Below are 21943 nucleotides of genomic sequence, written 5' to 3'. Positions count from 1 at the left end.
AGCAGCTATCAAATCCCCCCTCATTCTTCTCTTCCGCAGACTAAACAATCCCAGTTCCCTCAGCCTCTCCTCATAAGTCATGTGTTCCAGTCCCCTAATCATTTTTGTTGTCCTCCGCTGGACGTTTTCTAATTTTTCCACATCCTTCTTGTAGTGTGGGGCCCAAAACTGGGCACACTACTCCAGATGAGGCCTGACCAACGTCGAAAAGAGGGGAACGATCACGTCCCTCGATCTGCTGGCAGTGTCCCTAATTATACATCGCAAAATGCTGTTAGCCTTCTTGGCAACAAGGGCACACTGTTGACTCATATCCAGCTTCTTGTCCACTGTAACCCTTAGGTCCTTTTCTGCAGAACTGCTGCCGAGCCATTCGGTCCCTAGTCTGTAGCGGTGCATGGGATTCTGCCTTTCTAAGTGCAGGACTCTGCACTTGTCCTTGTTGAACCTCATCAGATTTCTTTTGGCCCAATCCTCCAATTTGTCTAGGTCACTCTCGACCCTATCCCTACCCTCCAGCGTATCTACCTCTCCCCCCAGCTTAGTGTCATCTGTGAACTTGCTGAGGGTGCAATTCATCCCATCATCCAGAACATTAATAAAGATGTTGAACAAAACCAGCCCCAGAACTGACCCGTGGGGCACTCTGCTTGACACCGGCTGCCAACTAGACATCAAGCCGTTGATCACTACCCGTTGAGGCCGGAAATCTAGCCAGCTTTCTATCCACCTTTATAATCCATTCATCCAGCCCATACCTCTTTAGCTTGCTGGCAAGAATACTGTGGGAGACAGTATCAAAAGCTTTGCTAAAGTCAAGGAATAACATGTCCACTGCTTTCCCCTCATCCACAGAGCAAGTTATCTCGTCATAGAAGGCAATTAGATTAGTCTGGCATGTGTTGCCCTTGGTGAATCCATGCTGACTGTTCCTGATCACTTTCCTCTCCTCTAAGTGGTTCAGAATTGATTCCTTGAGGACCTGATCCATGATTTTTCCAGAGACTGAGATGAGGCTGAATGGCCTGTAGTTCCCCGGATCCTCCTCTTTCCCTTTTTTTAAAGATGGGCACTACATTAGCCTTTTTCCAGTCATCCGGGACCTCCACCGATCGCCATGAGTTTTCAAAGATAATGGCCAATGGCTCGGCAATCACATCCGCCAACTCCTTTAGCGCTCTCGGATGCAGCACATCCGGCCCCATGGACTTGTGCTCGTCCAGCTTTTCTAAATAGTCCCGAACCACTTCTTTTTTCGTGCTTCTCCTTCAGATCCGGCCTTTAGTCATAAGGCCTGTGAACACAGAGAAAAAGGAGGAAAAACAGAGAGAGTATGAGAGGGGTGGTATAGGAAAGCTGTAATGATCTATTTTTATTTAAACAACTAATCTTGCTGAGAGTAGATGCCAGTTGGGAAAGTTGATAAAAAATCTGCAACGTTGACTTTAATGTAGACAAGATATTTGTAATGGCAACAACTGAAAGAGAGGATGCTACAAGTCGTCGTCGTCTTCTTTTTTTTTTTTTAAATGTCCCTGACGCTCTCAGGTTAACAATGCGCATCCTATCTGTACCATGGCCTAACCAAGACAACTTAGACTACAGCAACCCCTTTTTTCTCTGGCCTCCAAAACCCCTCTTGCTTCGCTGCTTTCTGTCTTTACAAATTGCTGCTTCCAAATCTTCTCTCTCTCCTGCATGCCAGCTATATGATCTCTCTGTATAGGACTCTTTCCTGGCTCTGCATTGTCTGCTGGATCAAATTCACACTTTCTATTTGGGTTCTATGCAGCTCTGCTCCTGCCCATGTCTTGTCCCTGGTTGCTCACCGCTCTTCTGTCTGGTTATGTCCTATGCTCTGTTTTTCTGATTTCTCAACCCCTTATTTCTTACTCATGCAAGCACTTCAGTATCTCCTCCCATAGTCCTGTCAGTCCCTTCTCTCAGGCCACACCCCTCCACCCTTTCCAATGCTGAGAATTTCTTTCTGAGCCTGTATACAATCTATCCTGCCGCTCCCTTTTCAAATCCCTCCTCAGAACCTTTACCCACATTCTCAACCCCCAAGCTTTATTATGTAAATAGAATATAAATAAGTAAAAAAGTCCCTAGCAGGCATATTGTGCCATCTTAACACCACAAACTAGTTTTTATGTGTTCCATCCCCTTGCCTACTGTTTTCTCCTGGGATCCTTTTTGTTGTACTCAACTTAAATTGCAAGACAAGAATTGTTTTTCTTTACTTGCTGTGAAAAATGTAATGTGACTCTATGACACTTAATATGGGGCTGGAATGAGCCCATGGGGCTGGGAGTGATTCAAAACAAATTTCTTAGAAAGATTTTTTTTGTCTCCCAAATAATACCCCAGCTGTTCTGAGACAAGTATAAACTCTATTCTGTCCAAAGTGCAATATAGCAATATTAATAATCTTTATATTCACAGTATGCCCCCACAGAGTTTGCCAAAGTTATGTGTAGAGGAACAGCTCACTAGATCTTTTTCATGTACACTTCCTCAGTTAGAGTATATTCAAAACTCTCTGCATTCTCTAGGTTTCTCAGAATCAGAAATTTATTAGATTTGTTTAAAAATGTGAAACCCACAATCAAGTCGAGAATAGAGAATATTAATAAGCAAATGGATATAAATAAACAATAAACAAACAGTAAGCAGTTGTTTCTCTTTCAAATATCACCTTGATTACCCCTTTGTTAAAAAGACTCATGGGTTTGCCAGATATTTAGATAGTTTATGTAAATAGCATGCTAAGGAGGGCCTTTACAGCTTTCCATTTTAAATCCAAGCAAATGGCTTAGAAGGCCAATATACTGGCACTGAGAAATGTAACCACCGTTGTTCCGGCAGCTGGAGGACCTGTCCCATGATCTGTTGCATTGTAATCTGTATTGTCACTTGAGGTCAAAATGGCTTTCTGTGTTTTTGTCCTGGATGTCTTTTTCTATGACCTCTCAGGAAATAGAATGTTTGTTAGGAACTGACAACGTACCTGTGATCCAAGTGTTTGTTCTGTTTGCCTGGGCAGTCACTCAAATAAGGAGAATGCAAATGGCATGGTGATTATGTATGGTTTGATGGTATCTGGCTTTTAAAAAAAAATCTTTAGAAGCATTTTAACATTAAACTAAACCTAAAATTATAAAATGTTTTATTGTAATACTTTTTGGTTTTTGTGCATTGGCCTAAGGTTAAGCCGCTGTTAATAAACTTTGCTTTGGCACTTGGTATTTTAACCAATAATAATGTCTTATTCAGCACTATAAATCTCTCTACCACTCAAGTTGTGGTAGGTGTCACAACTCAGTTCTTGTTGCTAAAATTAAAGTTGTGGAAAACCGGATTAGTAAGTAACTAGAATTTTCCAGTTAACGTAATTAATTGATATGATCAATTCCTGCTAAAAATCAGTTTTGGAACATCTTGCACTATGTTACCGTGATATTTTGATCTTGGTACCTGAACAGGACGCTTGAAATATTGCATTTTCAGAGTCAGACAAAATCAATCTTTCTTTCTTTCTTTCTTTCTTTGCCTAACAGAAATCAGCAAGTCTATTTGGCTTCCAACTGTCTTTTGAAATGAGTGACTGTTTAGATTTTAAAGTGTCTCTTTACACTTGTTTTTGCATTTGAGGCGTCTTTCTCAGTTCTTTTTTGGTGAAATGAAGACAGGCTTTTACTTACATTAATCTTCATTAAAACGCTAGACTGAACCACATCACATACTGAGAATTTCTTGTATTCTTTGAATTAATATAGTGTAGAGATATGTGTCTTATAGATCTTTTAGAAAGTAGTGAATATGGCAAGTGATTTCTGTCAGGAGTTTTAGAACTTACAGTACTGTTCTAAAACCATGCAGTATCGTATCATCACTATTACTAAGAATGATGGAATGTCTTATTAGAATAAAACCTGCATTACAGGTAGGGTGTCTGGTGGTCTTTTTGTGTTATTTCTCAATCTTTTCTTTATTCCATATATCTTTCTTTATCTACCTGTGTGAATTGCAGTATTCATGGAAACTAGTGCATCCAACTGACAAATACTCCAATAAAGATTGCCCTGACAATGCAGAAGAATATGAAAGAGCAACACGATACAATTATACCAGTGAAGAGAAGTTTGCTTTGGTTGAGGTAAAAGAAACTGTTTCCCTTTATAGGGCTTTTTCATTCTTCCCCCTTCCATTTATTTATATATATATATATAACATATATATATATATATATATATATATTTAAAATGTATATATTCTCCCTGCAGGTTATTGCCATGATCAAAGGTCTTCAGGTGCTGATGGGGAGGATGGAAAGTGTCTTTAACCATGCCATACGTCATACCATTTATGCTGCTCTTCAGGACTTCTCCCAGGTTACACTGAGAGAACCATTAAGGCAGGCCATAAAAAAGAAGAAAAATGTAATTCAGAGGTAGTGTTCATATTTTCACACAATGTCCTATATTCCTTCTCCCATATTTTACTAGTTAAATATTGTCTAATGCTAACATTCAAACTATGAGCAATGGTGGTGGTTGCCTTTGAAATATGAATGTCAAAAATTAGCTTTGCTGACTACATATTAGTCTAAAACAACCTGCTTATTTTAAGATAAGAGAACTAGAATGGGTAACAACATGTAATCTTTAAACCTTTTAATACTACCATTATCATTAATGAAAAAAGAAAAGGAGTACTTGTGGCACCTTAGGGACTAACAAATTTATTTGAGCACAAGCTTTTGTGAGCTACAGCGAACTTCATCGGATGCTCAAATTAAATTTGTTAGTCTCTAAGGTGCCACAAGTACTCCTTTTCTTTTTGCGAATACAGACTAACATGGCTGCTACTCTGAAATTATCATTAATGGTATGTGTTGTCTTGCTTTTTATTTTAAAGAGAATCTGAGGGAAACCTTCTGATGATTCCAGTACTACTACTATTTGTTTGCCTATATTGCTCATCCTTCTTCTCTATCTCTTTATCCCAATCCCCACCAACACAAAAAAAGAAAAAGAAAATGCCTTCTGTTGTTGTTGAATTACCCCTCCCACTACTCGGTTTTCCCTACTGTGGTCAGTACCATCCCTAACCTTGTTTTTGTCTCTCCAGTTGTTGCCTTTCCTCATGACACCTTGTTGATTTACTCCCACCCATTGCTGGGTGCCTTGCAAGATTCTTGTAGGTGAAGACCCTTGACTGGTCATGCTACTGCTAAACTCCACCTCCACTAAAATACCATCTCAAATAAATGAACGAAATGTTCAGATTATTCCAGATCTTAAGGTTTTCAAGTAGATTCTTACACTGTTTTTTTCTTGTTACTTTTATATTTCTTATGTAAATCTGTTATAGTCTGAGGTTTTCTTGGTGTGGAAACAGAAAAGTGTTTCTTGAGCCATTAAAGTAACATTTTTCAGAAATGTTTGAATGTGGGAGGTGGAGTTCATTTGATCACTCAGTACACTATGAACAATGCTTAGTTGGTTTTTGAGAAGTACTCGTATTCCAATTCAATGGAAGGAATGGAAAACTTGTCTTATGAAAGGAGACTTAAGGAGCTTGGCTTGTTTAGCCTAACTAAAAGAAGGTTGAGGGGAGATATGATTGCTCTCTATAAATATATCAGAGGGATAAATATAGGAGAGGGAGAGGAATTATTTAAGCTCAGCACCAATGTGGACACAAGAACAAATGGGTATAAACTGGCCACCAGGAAGTTTAGACTTGAAATCAGACGAAGGTTTTTAACCATCAGAGGAGTGAAGTTTTGGAATAACCTTCCAAGGGAAGCAGTGGGGGCAAAAGATCTATCTGGTTTTAAGATTCTACTCGATAAGTTTATGGAGGAGATGGTATGATGGGATAATGGGATTTTGGTAAGTAATTGATCTTTAAATATTCAGGGTAAATAGGCCAAATCCCCTGAGATGGGATATTAGATGGATGGGATCTGATTTACTATAGAAAATTCTTTCCTGGGTATCTGGCTGGTGAATCTTGCCCATGTGCTCAGGGTTTAGCTGATTGCCATATTTGGGGTCGGGAAGGAATTTTCCTCCAGGGCAGATTGGAGAGGCCCTGGAGGTTTTTTTTGCCTTCCTCTGTAGCATGGGGCATGGTTGACTGGAGGGAGGCTTCTCTGCTCCTTGAAGTTTTGAACCATGATTTAAGGACTTCAATACCTCAGACATGGGTGTGGTTTTTCATAGGAGTGGGTGGGTGACATTCTGTGGCCTGCGCTGTGCAGGAGGTCGGACTAGATGATCAGAATGGTCCCTTCTGACCTTAGTATCTATGAATCAATACTTAGAATTATAACAGAAGAGCATTATAATATTGGATGTGTGAATTCCAACCCTTCATGTACTTGTATTGTATTCTTTACATCCCAAAATAATATCTTTCCAGTTTGATGCATACAATTTAAAAAGATTATTAGCATAGTATAGTCCTAACTATGTACTGGAGTGATTTTGAATTTTTAATATTTAGGGACTATACTTTACTATAAACATAGGTATTAATCCCAGTGATGGAAGTCCATGATACTTTTATAGCAATCCATTGCTGAAGAAGACCAACAGATTGATCCAGTGTGAAACTTTTCTCTATCTAGATTATTTTGATAGTTTCCATCTACTGTACAGGGGAACCTATGTTAGCCAAAACCATTTTTAAACAAGCTTTTCCTAAAAGCTGCTAACTTGGTTACGCTGGCTAGCGTACATCAGGTCTAATAATGTTGAGCAGTTTTGAATGCTATATTGGGCTATCTATGGAGTAGGTGAGTGATTTGTGAAATGTAAAATAGATGAGGTCAAAGGGGCCACTTTTTACTTTATGCAACAGTTTCATATTATGTAATATAATAGTAACATTCAGTTAAACGCTGCTGTTCTTAAATGCCACACCTATGCAAACTTTTAAGAGATTATTTTATCAGAATCCTTCTTAGAATTTTAAAAATTATTATGCATTACCAAAATATTTTATAAGCAGAAGTTTTCTTCTTTATTATCGGTGTTCTTCAAGTCTGATTCTTTTGATGGTAAATTTTAATGTTATATTGAATTTGTGTCTGTGCTAGAGAATTATGATGGTGTACAACCCATGGTCAATAATATACATGTATATCTTGCTAAAGGTATCTATCAATGATGGAAAAAACAAATGCTATCGAAGTATGACTCAAAAATATAAGTTTGACTGATAAAATACAGCCCCGATAGAAAGTTTGCTTCAACGTGCTTGTGGCTCTGAAATAAGCATTTATATTTGTTTGGGTGCTAACACATTTTGGATTGTGTTTAGTGTTCTTCAGGCCATCAGAAAGACTGTTTGTGATTGGGAAGCAGGACATGAACCATTTAATGACCCAGCACTAAGAGGAGAAAAAGACCCCAAAAGTGGTTTTGACATCAAAGTTCCTAGGCGAGCAGTGGGTCCCTCCAGTACCCAGGTATTTCCTGTTCTTCCTGTATGATAGTCATAGTATTAGCATCACTGATTGACATAGAAATCTCTTCACTGCTGAGCCCTGTTAAAAGCTGAAGTGGATTTAGATTACTCCCAAGTTATACTTTAAAAATATATACATTTTTAAGTATACATCCACTATAAATCTGGATTAGTCAGAATTCTCTATCTGTGATGCTTTCACTTTCATTTTCTACCCTAATGTATTCTTTTCCCAAGCACTCCACTTCCATACTTTTGAACTTGTTCCAAGGGAATGCCCACATTTTAAAGCCGTGCCTTTTTAAATGTTCCAACTTCTTCTGTTTTTGAAATGACTGGATCCTTTCCTGACAGTCTCCTCCTTCCAGACTAAATTGTCCTTGTTGTTTTTTAAACCCCTTAACTGTGTAGGTCCTTGCTATATTTTAGGCTTGCATTCTTGGACTTCGTCCTGGTGGATATTTATGCTGACCCCACCTACCATTCCACTACTGTGTCTTAGGTCCGTAATTGCTTGTGCCTTTGCCATGGTGGTCCACAGAGTGCAGAATTCCACCTTGAAATCCATCTAATCTTCTCTCTCTCTCTCTCTCTCTCTCCTGTTAAACAGCATACTTTTTTCAAAGATGTTCTTTATAATAACCACTGTTACCCCATATTTAGAAGCTTGCCCCTTCTCTGTTTTCTAGGTGGGATCCCTCCTTATCTTTTTTGTTTACCATTTTGAGGGAAGTTTGTATAGTAGTGGGTTTATGATTGATAAATGACTGCACAGTGCTCTGAGCACACTGGAACATGAAAATGAGTGGAATTATGGTATATCAATGAAATACAGTGATTCCTAAAATCTTGAGGTGGAGTTGGGGAAGAGCCTGTTTAGGCAGTGCTTTCATATTAGTCATGGGTGACTGAGTTGAATTTAAAAAATTGTCTGGGAAAATGTTTAAATATATAATGAAATTTTTATTTAAGTAAATGGAATTAGTACAATGCTTTATTCTAATTTTTTTTTTCTTTTTAAATCACCACCAATTTTTTTTCTTGCTATGTTTAGGGGGCTTTGTTTCACTTGTTGTTGCAAGCTCATTAAAATACACTGTTCTGTCTGCTGTCTGTTCTTGGATATAAACACCTGTTTATCTTTGCTGAGTGGGGGAAACAAATTACAGCAATTCCTTGGATTGCAGTTCTGTCAATTGTATGTAATTTCAAAACAATAATTCACTGGATTTACTGCACTTAGAAATCTTTGTGAAAAAGCCGAGAAGCAGCTCGTCTCTTAGGTCCAGATTCAGCTCTCATTGAAGTCAGTGGGAGCCTTTCCATTGACTTAAATGAGCATTGTATTGGACCTTCACAGAATAATTAGACCAAATGAAGAAACTTGCCTACTTTAGAAGTGGATGTTTCCCTCTGCATGCTTACTGTATTGTTTTTCATCCCTTAACACACTAACTCACACTTTTTCTGCTTCTGTTTTCCCTTCCTTATTTACCCACGTGTTGTATTAACTGTTTCTCTCCCCCCTGCCTCTCCTTGTCTGTTGGTTTTTAGCTCTACATGGTTCGCACTATGACAGAGTCCTTAAACTCTGCTGAGCTGTTGAAGCAGCTCAAGTCTCTTGGAATGGAAAAGCTATTGCATGTGATAAACAAGTTTTTGAGGCAGTCCTACATCTATCCGCCTCTTTTAAACTTTGGTGGTAAGATATTACTTATTATTTTTATTTGTGGCAGGTGAACTGTTCCACTGCAAATTGTCTATTGCTTTATATTAATGCAGACTCTCTTTTCATGGAAGGCTTTCTGACTAGGTATTTGTATTGGCATTAGCTTCTGGTTGGAGCAGTTATCTTTTTCCCAAAGGAGAAAGGCATGGCTCTTGCTGAAATTGTGCTAGGTTTCAGTTTGAAGTGGAGCAGTCACTTTCTTGATAGTATTTGTCAGTGTTGCTCAACTAATGTACCATGTGTATTTTCCTTTTTTCCTTTCCACCGCAAATGTTTCCTTTAATGATACAGCTTTACATGGTGAGAACTATGTTAGAGTCTCTCATTGCTGACAAAAGTGGTTCCAAGAAAACCTTGAGAAGTAGCCTTGAGGGGCCCACCATATTGGACATAGAAAAATTTCATCGCGAGTCTTTCTTCTACACTCATTTGATAAATTTCAGTGGTAAGATACGTAGATGATCAGTGTCCAGCTTAGCATGTCCTAACACCTTTAACGTGCCCTGGAAAATGTTTCCGATTGCCTAAGCCAGTTAGATCTGGTTTGTTTATCTAAAACATTGGCCTGTCAGAACTTTTTGAGATATTACAAAAGAAAGATTCACCTAAATGCTTTTGGGTTTTTTCCCTTTTATGCATTTTTTTAATGGGCTGTATTTTTTTTATTGTTAACTAATATTTTTATATAATAAAGACATAAAACATCAAACCTGTTTAAATAAAAAAAAATTAAGAATTTTATTTTTTTTAGAAGACACATCAAGTCCCCTGTAGTGGTAAATTTGGTATTGATTAACTACCACTCTGTATTCTGTCAGTTGTAATCGGAAACATGCTATCCTAATGGATTCACCTACTGACATTGAATGTATCTAGTCTTTGTCATCACCATGTTGTGTTGTCTTTCATCTTTTCTTTTTTTTTTCTTTTTTTTTTTTTCTGGAACTCTTGGCTCTCAAAGGAGAGGTACCTGTTAATTCCAGTACTAACGCTTTCCATAAACAGCACCGTGTTCGTTAGAAAATGTTAAAATAAAAAGTTCATCCTTGTTTTGGTTCTCTAGCATTCTGAAAACATTGCCTGTTGTGTGTTACCTGGTGAGACTAAAGGAATCTCTCAGCATCTCAGAATTATCTTCCCTTATTTCAGACTCTCCCTCAAGAGTTCAGATAATTCCCTGCCCTTCTAATCTGCAAGAGCCATGTGGGGCCAGTCAATTCTACTGCTTAATCAGATGGATGGAATAAAAATGATGGCCACAAGATGCTCCAGCCTTTCTTCTCCCGAAGCTACTTCCTGAGCTGAGAGCATTGCTTTTACAGCACTTTGAGCCCCTGCTGGGGAATTAAACTTGGCTTTCCTCCAGGGTGGTATAATATACTTTTGCCACTAAACCAGTGGGCTGGTCACTTGGGCAGTATTTTCTGTAATAAAACACTTGAGGTTTTGTGTGTGTTCATAACTATTTTTAAAACCTCACAGGTTTTACATTTGAATTTGATTTACATGTAGCTCTAGTGACTCACCTGCTTTGTAGTTTCACATTTACCATCATAATCACATTTTGTTGTTGTTGTTAACATGTTTCTCATATGAGAAGAATAATGGCTTGTCATTTATTCTGAAAGAAACCCTGCAGCAGTGCTGTGACCTGTCCCAGTTGTGGTTCAGAGAGTTCTTCTTAGAACTCACCATGGGCAGAAGAATCCAGTTCCCCATTGAGATGTCTATGCCTTGGATTTTAACTGACCATATTCTGGAGACGAAAGAGGCATCAATGATGGAGTAAGGTCTATGTGTGCTCTTCTGTTGCATTATTTTAAATACCATTGTATTATAAAGTTAGTTCCTTTACTCATGTTAACAAGTTTTTTCTGGGAAATTATTGCAAACATAATTCTTTAAAGATACTGTTTCCTGGATTCCTACTCTTTCATCTCCGCGCTCTAGGGTGAGTTCCCCTGGGTCTCAACGATTTTGTTTTTTTGAGGCATGGGCAGGCCAGCCTCATTCTGAGATGAACACCCAGTGCTTCTCTGCCCCCTCTAGAACATAAAGTTTCCAGGTGAAATCCTGATCCTATCAAAGTTAATAGCAACACTCGTATTGCCTTCAGAGCAGCCAGGATTTAACTCTGTTCCTTGTTGAATGGAAAGCAAATAGCTCCCCATGCTAGAAATGTAACAGACACCAAAGAAGGATAGGACAAGACCTTCAGAAAAAAATTAATTGAAAATGTACCCTGGTGCCTTACCAGTTCTGAGGTGGATGAGTTGGAGTCAGTCAATACAGTGTCTTCAGAGAAATAGAACTGCAGGTGAATAATTGTTTGTTCTCAGTATCCTGAGTGTACGTACAAGGAAAAAGAAAATGAAGCTAAATTGTCTTATTTGTTCTCATCTCTTTTTGAGACAAAGCTGATAGCAGTATTTTAATGTTTTTCTTTCTGTGGCTTCCTATTTGCTCCTATTCCCTTCGGGGGGCCTATTGTGCAACGGCCAGAAAAGTTGATCTTGTGTGGTCTGAAAGGTCTTCCACTCCACTCATTTAAATTGTCATGCTTAGTAAAAACAATAGCTTGGGAAATGTTTTGGAGGTGTGGCGTACCAAGTGTTACATTCTGAGGCTTGTATGGTAGTGGTCTCTGCTGTCTCCTGCTGCTATCTGCTTGACTTAGCTCAGGAGGGCTATCGTTCTCTGGAGTCTGTCATGCAGGCCACATAAATGCCTGGATCAGGCCTCTGAACTGGATATTTGGCGCTGTTGCCCTGACTTTTCATTCCTTTCTGTAGAATTTAGCAGTCAGATTTTTTGTGGCAGGGCACATTGCAGGTAATAGACTTGCTTGCCTTCTGCATTTTTAATCTTTTTAGTCTAAACTACAAATAAGGTACAGTATTTTCAATTATCAAGTATTTTTGTTAATATATTTACAGAGAAGCATTTCACAAACTATGAATATTTGTTCTTCGAGTACGTGTCAGTGTGGATCCCGCTGTAGCTGTGCATGGGCTCAAGATCAGAATTTTCTGAGTAGCTGTGCCCCTCAAGGCAGCATCTTCACCTTGTGCCTTCCCAGGCTCCCGTTCAAGGGCATAAGGGAATAAAGAGAGGAATGTCTTCAGTTCTCTCTTACTGTCCACAGAAGTGAGATGGAACCTGGGGAGTGTCCGAACTGCTACTCACTTCAAGCTCTATTTCTAACCTAGTTTTGTGGAAAAAAAAATCCTTCTTCAGTTCTTACCTTGTTATTTTTTCTTTGGCCATCTCCCCCAAAAGAGAGGACACTCCTGCATAGTCCCCCGTATAGCATGACAGGTACTTGGCACTAACCACCTTGGCAGGTACCAAACCCTTATGGTTTAATTCCTGTCTGTCCTACAAAGAACTTGTCCTGCTGATCGACTGGCATTACCAATGCCTTTTCTGTTTTGGGGAAAACCACAAATAAGTGGTGTGTAAATCCTTCTCACTGAGCTCTCACAAGTTGAGAGATGTGCAGCTAAAACTCCACCCGCTTGAGTAATCAGTGTGTATCACCTCAGACCCGGAGGAGACATCCAACTCAAAACAACCCAAAGGGGTCATCCCTCAGTAAAAACTCCTCTGAGTAGACTTTTGAGCTTACAGACCTGAAGAAGAGTGTTCTGTAAGCTCAAAAGTTTGTCTCACCAGCAGAAATTGGTCCAATCAAAAATATTACCTCACCCACCTTGTCTCTCTAATATCCTGGGACCAACATGGCTACAATACACTTAATACAATTTTGAATAAGGGATAGTTTACGAGGTGGCAGCTTTTAGCATGTTTTCATGAGACAGACCAAAAAACAACTACTAAAATTGCAAGGGTTGGCATACGGCTGTCCACCGCCACCCCCCTTCCACCCCACAGGAAGTACCCAGGATTCATGGTGGGATCAAATCATTACCAGTATGAGGTCTGCCATTTTGACTCTTCATGGTACCAAGGGTCTTCACAGGACATGTTGTGAATATCTGAGGAGTTATGGCATCTACACATAATTGGACAACTGGCTGATCCAAAGCAGGTGAGAGTAGAAGACGTCATCAGGCTGGGACAGTGCTCTATCTGTATTCACCTGGTTGGGTCTCTTAGTGACTGGTAAAAAAAATGACATTTACCTCACCTCAGATGATAGAGTTCAAGGGAGTTCTGGTTGCCTACAGATCAGGAAAAGCGTACTTGCCTGAGCGTTCCAGTCTCTACGGAGACTCAAACTCCAGCTGACAACATAACCAGCACGGTATGAACATGCCTCACAGTGCTAGGTCACACGTTGGCATGCATGTACATGACACCACTTGCCAGACTTCACCTATGCCCCCTTCAGCTCTGCCTCAGGACGGTTTTTTACTCTGAGGAAACACCCAATAGACAAGGAGGTCATAGTACCTCATCATGTCACTGCTGAACTTGCTTGGTGATTAGAATCCACAAATGTGAAAAGGGGTGTGTATCTCCTTTTCAGTCCCCTCTATGAGAGAGACATTAATTACATGTGTTTCAGGGCAAGGTAGGAGAGTTCACTTGAATCTACTATAGATCCAAGAAACTTGGACCCTAAGTGACATGTGGCTACCTGTGAAGGTCCTAGTGCTCAGAGCCATCAGACTAGCCTGCGTGGCTTTCCTGCCGGTCCTCCAAAACTTGATTCTGTAGAGCTTCAGACAGCACGGCAGCTATGCACTACATAAACAAGCAAGAGTGTGTCCGCTCCTCGCCCTTTGGTCTTGAAGCCATCAACTTCTGCAATTGGTACCATCAGAATGGGGTAACTCTGAGAGGCTCTTTGCCTCCTGAGAGCCAGCAACAACTTAGCAGAGTTTCTGAAACAGTCAGTGACCAGCCACAAATGCTCATTGCACAGATCCACCATGGAGGTGAGATTCCATCAGTGGGGATTCCCCAGGGTACACGTGCGCTGCGAAGAATAGTGCAAAATTTTGTTCTAGCGGATGCCTGAGTCCAGGTTCACTGCTGGATACCTTCCTCCTACTGAAGAACAAAGAGTTGCTGTACAACTTCCCACCTGTTCCTCAGATTTCCAGGGGGATTTCCAAGATCAAAAGAGACAAAGCCATGATCATCGTGGTGGCTATGTACTGGCCAAGGCAGCTCTGGCTGACAGATGTTCGGCAGATGTCCATTCAGCCTTTGATACAACTTCTAGACCATCTGGATCAGATCTTGAAGCATCACAGCCAGATACTCCACACGGACCTGAAGTCACTGAATATGACGGTGCTGGTGTTGCCTGGCTGAATGCTACAGATAGCATTGCTCCTTGCCAGTCCAGGAAATCCTGATACCAAATGGGAAGAATTTACCAGAAAAAGTTTTCAAAATGGAAGGGGTTCTCAATACGGGCAGCCCGGAAAGGCCTGGGCCCAGTACAGGCCTCTGTACTGAAGATGCTTGACTACCTACTACACCTTTGGCTCAGCTCTATTGGAGTCCACCTTGGAGCGATTTCAGCTTGTCAATTGTCTGTACAGTCATGCTTGGTATTCTCTCACCCCATGGTATAAAAGATCTTTAAAGGTCTATTACACAGTTATCAAGCAATCAGAGAACTCCCTCCGGCTTGGGACCTCTATATAGTCCTTCTGAGACGCATGGAGCCTCTCACTGAGCCTCATTCAGAATGCTCCTTATACCACTTTACTCTGAAGATGGTCTTCCTAGTTGTTATAACTTTGAGTGAGCTGCAGGCACTATGGCTAATCCCCATCCCACAACATTTCAAAGGGAAAGGTCTTGCTAAGACTCACCTGAAACTCCTTCTCAGAATGACATCAGAATCTCATCTGAACCAATCAATCAACTTACCTGTCTTCTTCCCAAAGCTGTATTTTTCACTGGGAGAAGAGAAGTTACACAGACTAGGCATATCTAGAGTTCCCCTTTTATTATATTGACAGGACCAACCCATGCAAATTGTCGCCCCATCTGTTTCAGGATATTCAAAGGCCAGTCTATCTCATCTTAAAGAATATTGGAACAGATAATACAAGGAGATGTATTGTGTTACCAGCTGGTGGTGTACCTCTCCCACCCAACATCAAGGCTCGCTTCATCAGAGCTTAGGTGGCTTCTGCCTGCTTTAGAAATGTGCCAATATGAGAAACCTGTAAGGCACCAACATGGAGTAACCCACTAACTTTGTCAAACACTATGTCTTGGACGTGGCAGCTAGATGCCAAGTTTGGGTGACCAGTACTACAATCACTGTTTGACTTATGCAACTGAAACACCTTATTCCTACCATCTCGAGAAGATGCTTCTTGCCAGTCACCTACAGCGGGATTCACGCTGACTCATACTCGGAGAAAGAACAGTTACTTCCTTTATAGTAACTGTGGTTCTTCAAGGTGCTATAGTTAGTGTAGATGTTATGACCTGCACTGTCTTTGAGAAGTCCCTGCCTACCATGGGCTTTGAATTTCAAAGGGACTGAGGCAGCACCATGGCAACACTGCCTTTTATGCCTTCACATTGGAGCACAAGGAGGCCCAGGGTACATGCACCGCCCCAACTCTGCTATTCAAAAAAATCTGATCTCATGCCCATGCACCATATGCGCACCTACAGGGAGATCCAAAGTGACCAAAACATCTCAAAGAATCAAAGTTGCTGTAGGGTGAGTAACTGTTCTTTTTTTCTTTTTCATTCAGGTATGTTCTCTATTCTTTGGATCTTTACAATGATAGTGCTCATTATGCGCTTACTAAATTTAAGAAGCAGTTCCTCTACGATGAAATTGAGGCAGAGGTAAAGTAAACTCATCTATTGGAGAAAACAGTTATGTATTCTAGTAGGGAGACTGAGTCTGTTAAAGGTGAAGGAACATTATGCAGCAATATGTAGATCTTCAAAGCAGATGGTGATATAGAATGAAAGTGGTGAGAATGCCAAAAGAAGAAACAAAGGGAGGAGGATGCAGTCTTCCTTGGTGATAAGCTTTGAATAAACATATACAGTACAGACCCATTTACACGCGAATCCGCTTAATGCATGGTAGTGCCATGCCTCCCAGTACTACCTATTTAACAGATGAGACTTGTTAACACGCGGTACAGGAACATGCTATATAGCGCTACAGATTTGGTCACTAACTCACTGACATAGAAATCGACAGGAAGTGCAAAGTGGAAATGTGTTGTACATCTTTACCGATGTTGGCAAAGACGTATCATGCATGCTTAGTCATTGTCACGCTAGAGATATAGATATATAGTAATATATATACTACATTAGAAAATTTTAACCGTAGGCCTAATATAATGGCAGAGGGCAAGCGTCAGCGTTGCTACACTGTAGAAGAAAAGCTAGCTGCAATAGATTGAGTAAATAGCGGAGAAACCCTGGCCAAAGTTTCAAAAGATATTGGGATCGCCGAATCTACTCTCCGAGGATGGCTAAAAAACAAATCTAAACTGAATGGCTTTGTACAAAATATCAATTCTGTCGCAGGGCTTCAGGGAAAATATGTGCGCTATTCAGCAAAACCCACAACAGACAAAGCCATGTGCATGTGGTTTGCTCAGGACAGGCTGAAAGGAATGCTGCTAAGTGGGCCAATTCTTCAAGCCCAAGCGACAAAATTTGGAAATGTAAATGTAAGGAGATGAATCATTCCAAGCCAGCGAGGGGTTTATAAGTCGTTTTAAAAAGTGTCATGGCATAGCGCAGGTATCGATTTCTGGAGAAAGCCGATCAGCCGATGAACTGGCCGTGAACGCATTTCCTGCCGAGTTAAAATCTATTTTACAAAATGAAGACTACCACGAAGAACAGCTTTATAATAGTGATGAAACAGCTTTATTTGCAAAACTGCTACCTGATAAGACTTTAGCCTTTAATTACGAGACATGGAAAACAGCTGGATTTTAAAAGATTGTGTGACTCTTCTTTTTTGTAGTAATAAGACGGGCAGCCATAAGCTTGCCCCTCTTCTTGTTGGCCACTTACATAACCCTTGCTGCTTTAATCACCTCAATAGAGCCAAACTGCCAGTAATATACGCTAACAGCAAAATGCTTGGATGATGAGACACATTTTCAATGACTGGTTCCACAACAGCTTTGTTCCAGTTGTTTGTAACATCTGCGGTTGAAGAAACTCGGAGCCAAAGCACTTTTGCTACTTGACAAGCCCATCCTCCAACCCAATCACTGGTATCAAGCGATGGAAAAATTTGAATGCTATATCTACCATTCAACACAACATCAAAAATTCAACCTTTAGACCAGGGCATTATTCAGAATTTTAAAAACAATTATCGACGGGAGCTGATTTTGGCGATCATGTCATGCATGTCTTCAGGCATTTCTGAATTCCTGAAACAGTTAAACATGAAGGAAATAGTTTAGTTAAAAAAGCTTGGGGTGGAGTAAAACAAAAGTCCATTGAAAACTGCTGGATGAAGGTTCTCGGTGGTGCCTTTTCCGTCAAAGATGGCTCAGACTTGGAAAATTCCAGCAGTGGCACCGATTCAGAGCCAGACTTTGAAGGATTTTTGGAAGAAGATGTCCTAGAAACACGCACGCAGACAAAAGAGGATAAAGGTAAACTTCTCTTTCAAATGATAAAAGATTTTAGTTTGGATACATCACTGGAAATCGTTACCAAGTGGCTGGAAATGGATGAAGATTGCCCGATTTCAGAATTTCTGTGCTAGGAAGAAATATTAATGGGCTGTGAGGCTATGTCGGACCGCAAAAGTGATGGTGAGGATGTCGTTGAAAAGGTCAAAATTTCACCCACAGAAACCTGTAGTGCTGTAGAAACTGTTGTAAGATTTATGGAGAAGCAAAATGTGGAAAATATCAAAATCATTCATCTGCGGCAAATGACAGACTTCATAAGAGAGGAAAAAAATGCAAGCCAGAAATCAGAAAATAACGGCGTTTTTTTCTAAGTGAATCATAGACACTTTTTTCAGCATGGCCCTCTTAACCCACGGTCCGTTAACACGCGGTCGTGACAGCTTGACTCCCGACACCCACGCGTAAATGGGTCTGTACTGTATCTGCATATGTCCAGTTTTGGCATTGTTTAGATTGAAGTAACTGCTCTTCATGGGGAAGTGGGAATTTTGTGCTGACTAACTCTTTTTGATTTGTTTTTGTAGGTAATGACTAGGATATATCCTCCTTTTTATTTCTGTGCAAATACTAATAAATAATGTCTCTACTATTTTCCAGGTAAACTTGTGTTTTGACCAATTCGTTTACAAGTTGGCAGACCAGATATTTGCATATTACAAGATTATGGCGGGAAGGTAGCTATTCTGATAGTAACATCTTTTATACATGTATTTTTTTTGTTTCAGTTTTCATCAAAAAGGTTAGTAGCGATTGGACGGCTAACATAGTGAATGCCAGTGAAAATGAGGTAGGATCAGAGGCTAAAAGAGGGAAAGAACAGGTTAAAAATTACTTGGACAAGTTAGATGTCTTCAAGTCACCAAGGCCTGATGAAATACATCCTAGAATATTCAGGGACCTGACTGAGGAGATATCTGAGCCATTTAGTGATTATCTTTGATAAGTCATGGAAGACAGGAGAGATTCCAGAGGCCTGGAAATGGCAAATTATAGTGCCCATCTATAAAAAGGGAAATAAGGACAACCAGGGGAATTACAGACCAGTCAGCTTAACTTCAGAACCTGGAAAGATAATGGAGCAAATAATTAAGCAATCCGTTTGCAAACACCTAGAAGCTAATAAGGTGATATAAGTAACAGCATGGACTTGTCAAGAACAAATCATGTCAGACCAACCTGAGAGCTTTCTTTTGAAAGAATAACAAGTCTTGTGGATGGGTGAAGCTGTAGATGTGGTATATCTTGAGTTTAATAAGGCTTTTGATACTGTTTCACATGACCTCATAAACAAACTAGGGAAATAAAATCTAGTTGGAGCTACTACAAGGTGAGTCCATAACTGGTTGGAAAACCATTCCCAGAGAGTAGTTATCAGTGGTTCACAGTCAAGCGGGAAGGGCATATCGAGTGGGGTCCCACAGGGATAAGTTCTGGGTCCGGCTCTTCTCAGTATCTTCACCAATTATTTAGATAATGGCATAGAGAAAACACTTATAAAGTTTGTGGACGATACCAAGCTGGAGGCGGGGGAGGGGGGTTTGCAGGTGCTTTGGAAAATAGGATTAAAATTAAAAATGATCTGGACAAACTGGAGAAATGGCCTGAAGTAAATAGGGTGAGATTCAATAAGGACAAATGCAAAGTACTCCACTTAGGAAGGAACAATCAGTTGTACACATACAAAATGGGAAATGACCGCCTAGGAAGGAGTACTGAAGAAAGGGATTTGTGTGTCATAGTGGATCACACACTGTTAACTCATGTTTCATTTAACACTATTGCCAAAAAAAAAAAAAAAAAAGGTAGCAAACGTAATTCTGGGATGTATTAGCAGGAGTGTTGGAAGCAAGATGTGAGAAGTAATTCTTCCGCTCTACTCTGCGCTGATTAGGCCTCAACTGGAGTATTGTGTCCAGTTTTGGGTGCACATTTCAGGAAAGATGTGGACAAATTGGAGAAAGTCCAGAGAAGAGCAACAAAAATGATTAAAGGTCTAGAAAACATGACCTATGAGGGAAGACTGGGAAAAAAAACTGGGTTTGTTTAGTCTGGAGAAGAGAAGACTGAGAGGGGGACATAACTGTTTTCAAGTACATAAGAGATTGTTACAAAGAGGAGGGAGAAAAATTGTTCCCTTTAACCTTTGAGGATAGGACAAGAAGCAATGGGCTTAAATTGAAGCAAGGACAGGTTAGATTGGACATTAGGAAAAACTTCCTAGTTGTTAGGGTAGGTAAGCACTGGAATAAATTGCATATGGAGGTTGTGGAATCTCCATCACTGGAGATTTTAAAGAGCAGGTTAGACAAACACCTGCCAGGGATAATCTAGATCAGGGGTTCCCAAACGTCATTCACTGCTTGTTCAGGGTAAGCCCCTGGCAGGCCGCGAGGCGCTTTGTTTACCTGAGTGTCCGCAGGTACTGCTGCTCACAGCTCCCAGTGACCACTCTTCGCCGTTCCTGGCCAATGGGAGCTGCGGGAAGTGGTGGCTGAGGGAGCTGCGAGCGGCTGTACCTGTGGACGCTCAGGTAAACAAAGCATCTTGCGGCCTGCCAGGGGCTTACCCTGAACAAGCCGCGAACCAAGTTTGGGAACCCCTGGTCTAGATAATACTTAGTCCTGCCATGAGTGCAGGGGACTGGACTAGATGACCTCTCTAGGTCCCTTCCAGTCCTACGATTCTATGATTCTTTGATTTTTGCTGTGTAATGTACAGTAACCTCTTTTTTTTCCTCATAATAGTTTGCTTCTGGATAAACGGTTACGCTCCGAATGCAAGAATCAGGGGGCAACAATTCACTTACCACCATCCAACCGCTATGAGACACTGCTGAAACAGAGGCATGTCCAGGTGAGTAAAACTGATGCTACTGTATCGTATTTGAATTTCTTGTTTTTTTTCCCCTCTTGCTCCACCACTCATGTTTTTTAATACTGTTGATGTACCTAGTGCTTATTCCTCACCTGAGGGCATAGTATTCTGTTTCTTGTGTCATCGTAACAAACAGCTTGACTGTGACCATCAGAGACAGAACATTATTGTTTCAAGCAGCAGCAGTAGATGACCTCTAAAGCAGCAAAGATCCTGTTTTAATGCAAATATTTATAGTTTTTAAAAGTTCAGTTTTTAAAAGTTTTAAAAGTGGTGAAATTGTCTCCCTAAACTGAATAATTTTTCAGTCTTCTACAAGTTTATCATCAAGTCTTCTTTGGAAACATATTCATAATTAGCTCAGTGTTTGATTAGATTTTGATGCACCGCCCATAGTATTTTTTTTGTGTAAGAATGTGGGATGGGGTAGCTTGTGTACATAACATACATGTTCATATCTATTATCTGTATGTTATATGTATGTTTGAATATAATATACACATGCAGCTCTTCATTTTATCTGTTAATTAAGAAAAATTGATTTTCTTACCTTAATCAAGATTAGTCTCATACCATTTTGTCTGATACATTTTTGGGGGATTGTTTTTCTTTAGCTTCTTGGTAGGTCAATAGATCTGAACCGCCTAATCACTCAGCGAATTTCAGCAGCCATGTATAAGTCAATGGAACTGGCAATTGGTCGATTTGAAAGTGAAGACTTGACTTCCATTGTTGTAAGTATTGTTGCTGAAGCTGACGTACAGGGTTTTCTTTGGAAGTGTGGTGCTAATGCTACAGTATTACTTGCTAGTTGGGTCTGGGAATGGCTTAAGCAGCTCTGCAAAACTAATGACATATCTCAGGCCTTGTCTATATTCAGAGCTGCATCCATGTTTTTCAGCCTTATGATGTACAACAGGGGAGGGCAAACTACGGCCCGCGGGCTGGATCCGGCCTGTCAAGGCTTTAAATCCGGCCTGCAGGATGCCCACCCCGTGGCGCAGCAGGGCTAAGGCAGGGTCCCTGCCTGTCCTGGCCCCGCACTGCTCCTGGATGCGGCAGCACCATGTCCCTGCGGACCCTGGGGGGGGCAGAGGGCTCAGTGCCTGCAGGTACCACCCCCTGCAGCTCCCATTGGCTGGGAACGGCAAACAGCGGCCAATGGGAGCTTCGGGGTGGTACCTGCAGGCGAGGACAGTGTGTGGCGGAGCCGCCTGACCCATCC

At 40.6% G+C, this 21943-nt stretch overlaps 1 protein-coding gene across 5 annotated transcripts in view; it reads left to right on the top strand.

Annotated features, from left to right (window-relative positions):
• The window catches only part of CYFIP1 (cytoplasmic FMR1 interacting protein 1), a 126344-nt gene that overhangs the window by 46297 nt on the left and 58104 nt on the right, over positions 1-21943 (top strand). For 3 of the 5 annotated variants that reach the window (XM_038410472.2, XM_038410457.2, XM_043493451.1), the window contains 9 exons: positions 4034-4159; positions 4287-4453; positions 7336-7483; positions 9503-9656; positions 10840-10996; positions 15910-16006; positions 18442-18518; positions 20589-20697; positions 21333-21452. In XM_038410472.2, coding sequence (XP_038266400.1) covers positions 4034-4159; positions 4287-4453; positions 7336-7483; positions 9503-9656; positions 10840-10996; positions 15910-16006; positions 18442-18518; positions 20589-20697; positions 21333-21452 — 1155 coding nt within the window. Of the gene's footprint in view, positions 1-4033; positions 4160-4286; positions 4454-7335; positions 7484-9036; positions 9185-9502; positions 9657-10839; positions 10997-15909; positions 16007-18441; positions 18519-20588; positions 20698-21332; positions 21453-21943 lie in introns of those variants that run through there. The other 2 variants (XM_043493384.1, XM_043493498.1) reach the window with 2 other exon arrangements.

This window comes from Dermochelys coriacea, chromosome 1, assembly GCF_009764565.3.
Source record: "Dermochelys coriacea isolate rDerCor1 chromosome 1, rDerCor1.pri.v4, whole genome shotgun sequence".
NCBI lineage: Eukaryota > Metazoa > Chordata > Testudines > Dermochelyidae > Dermochelys > Dermochelys coriacea.
The sequence above is the reverse complement of the archived record's forward strand: the minus strand, read 5'-3'. Positions and strand labels throughout refer to the sequence as shown.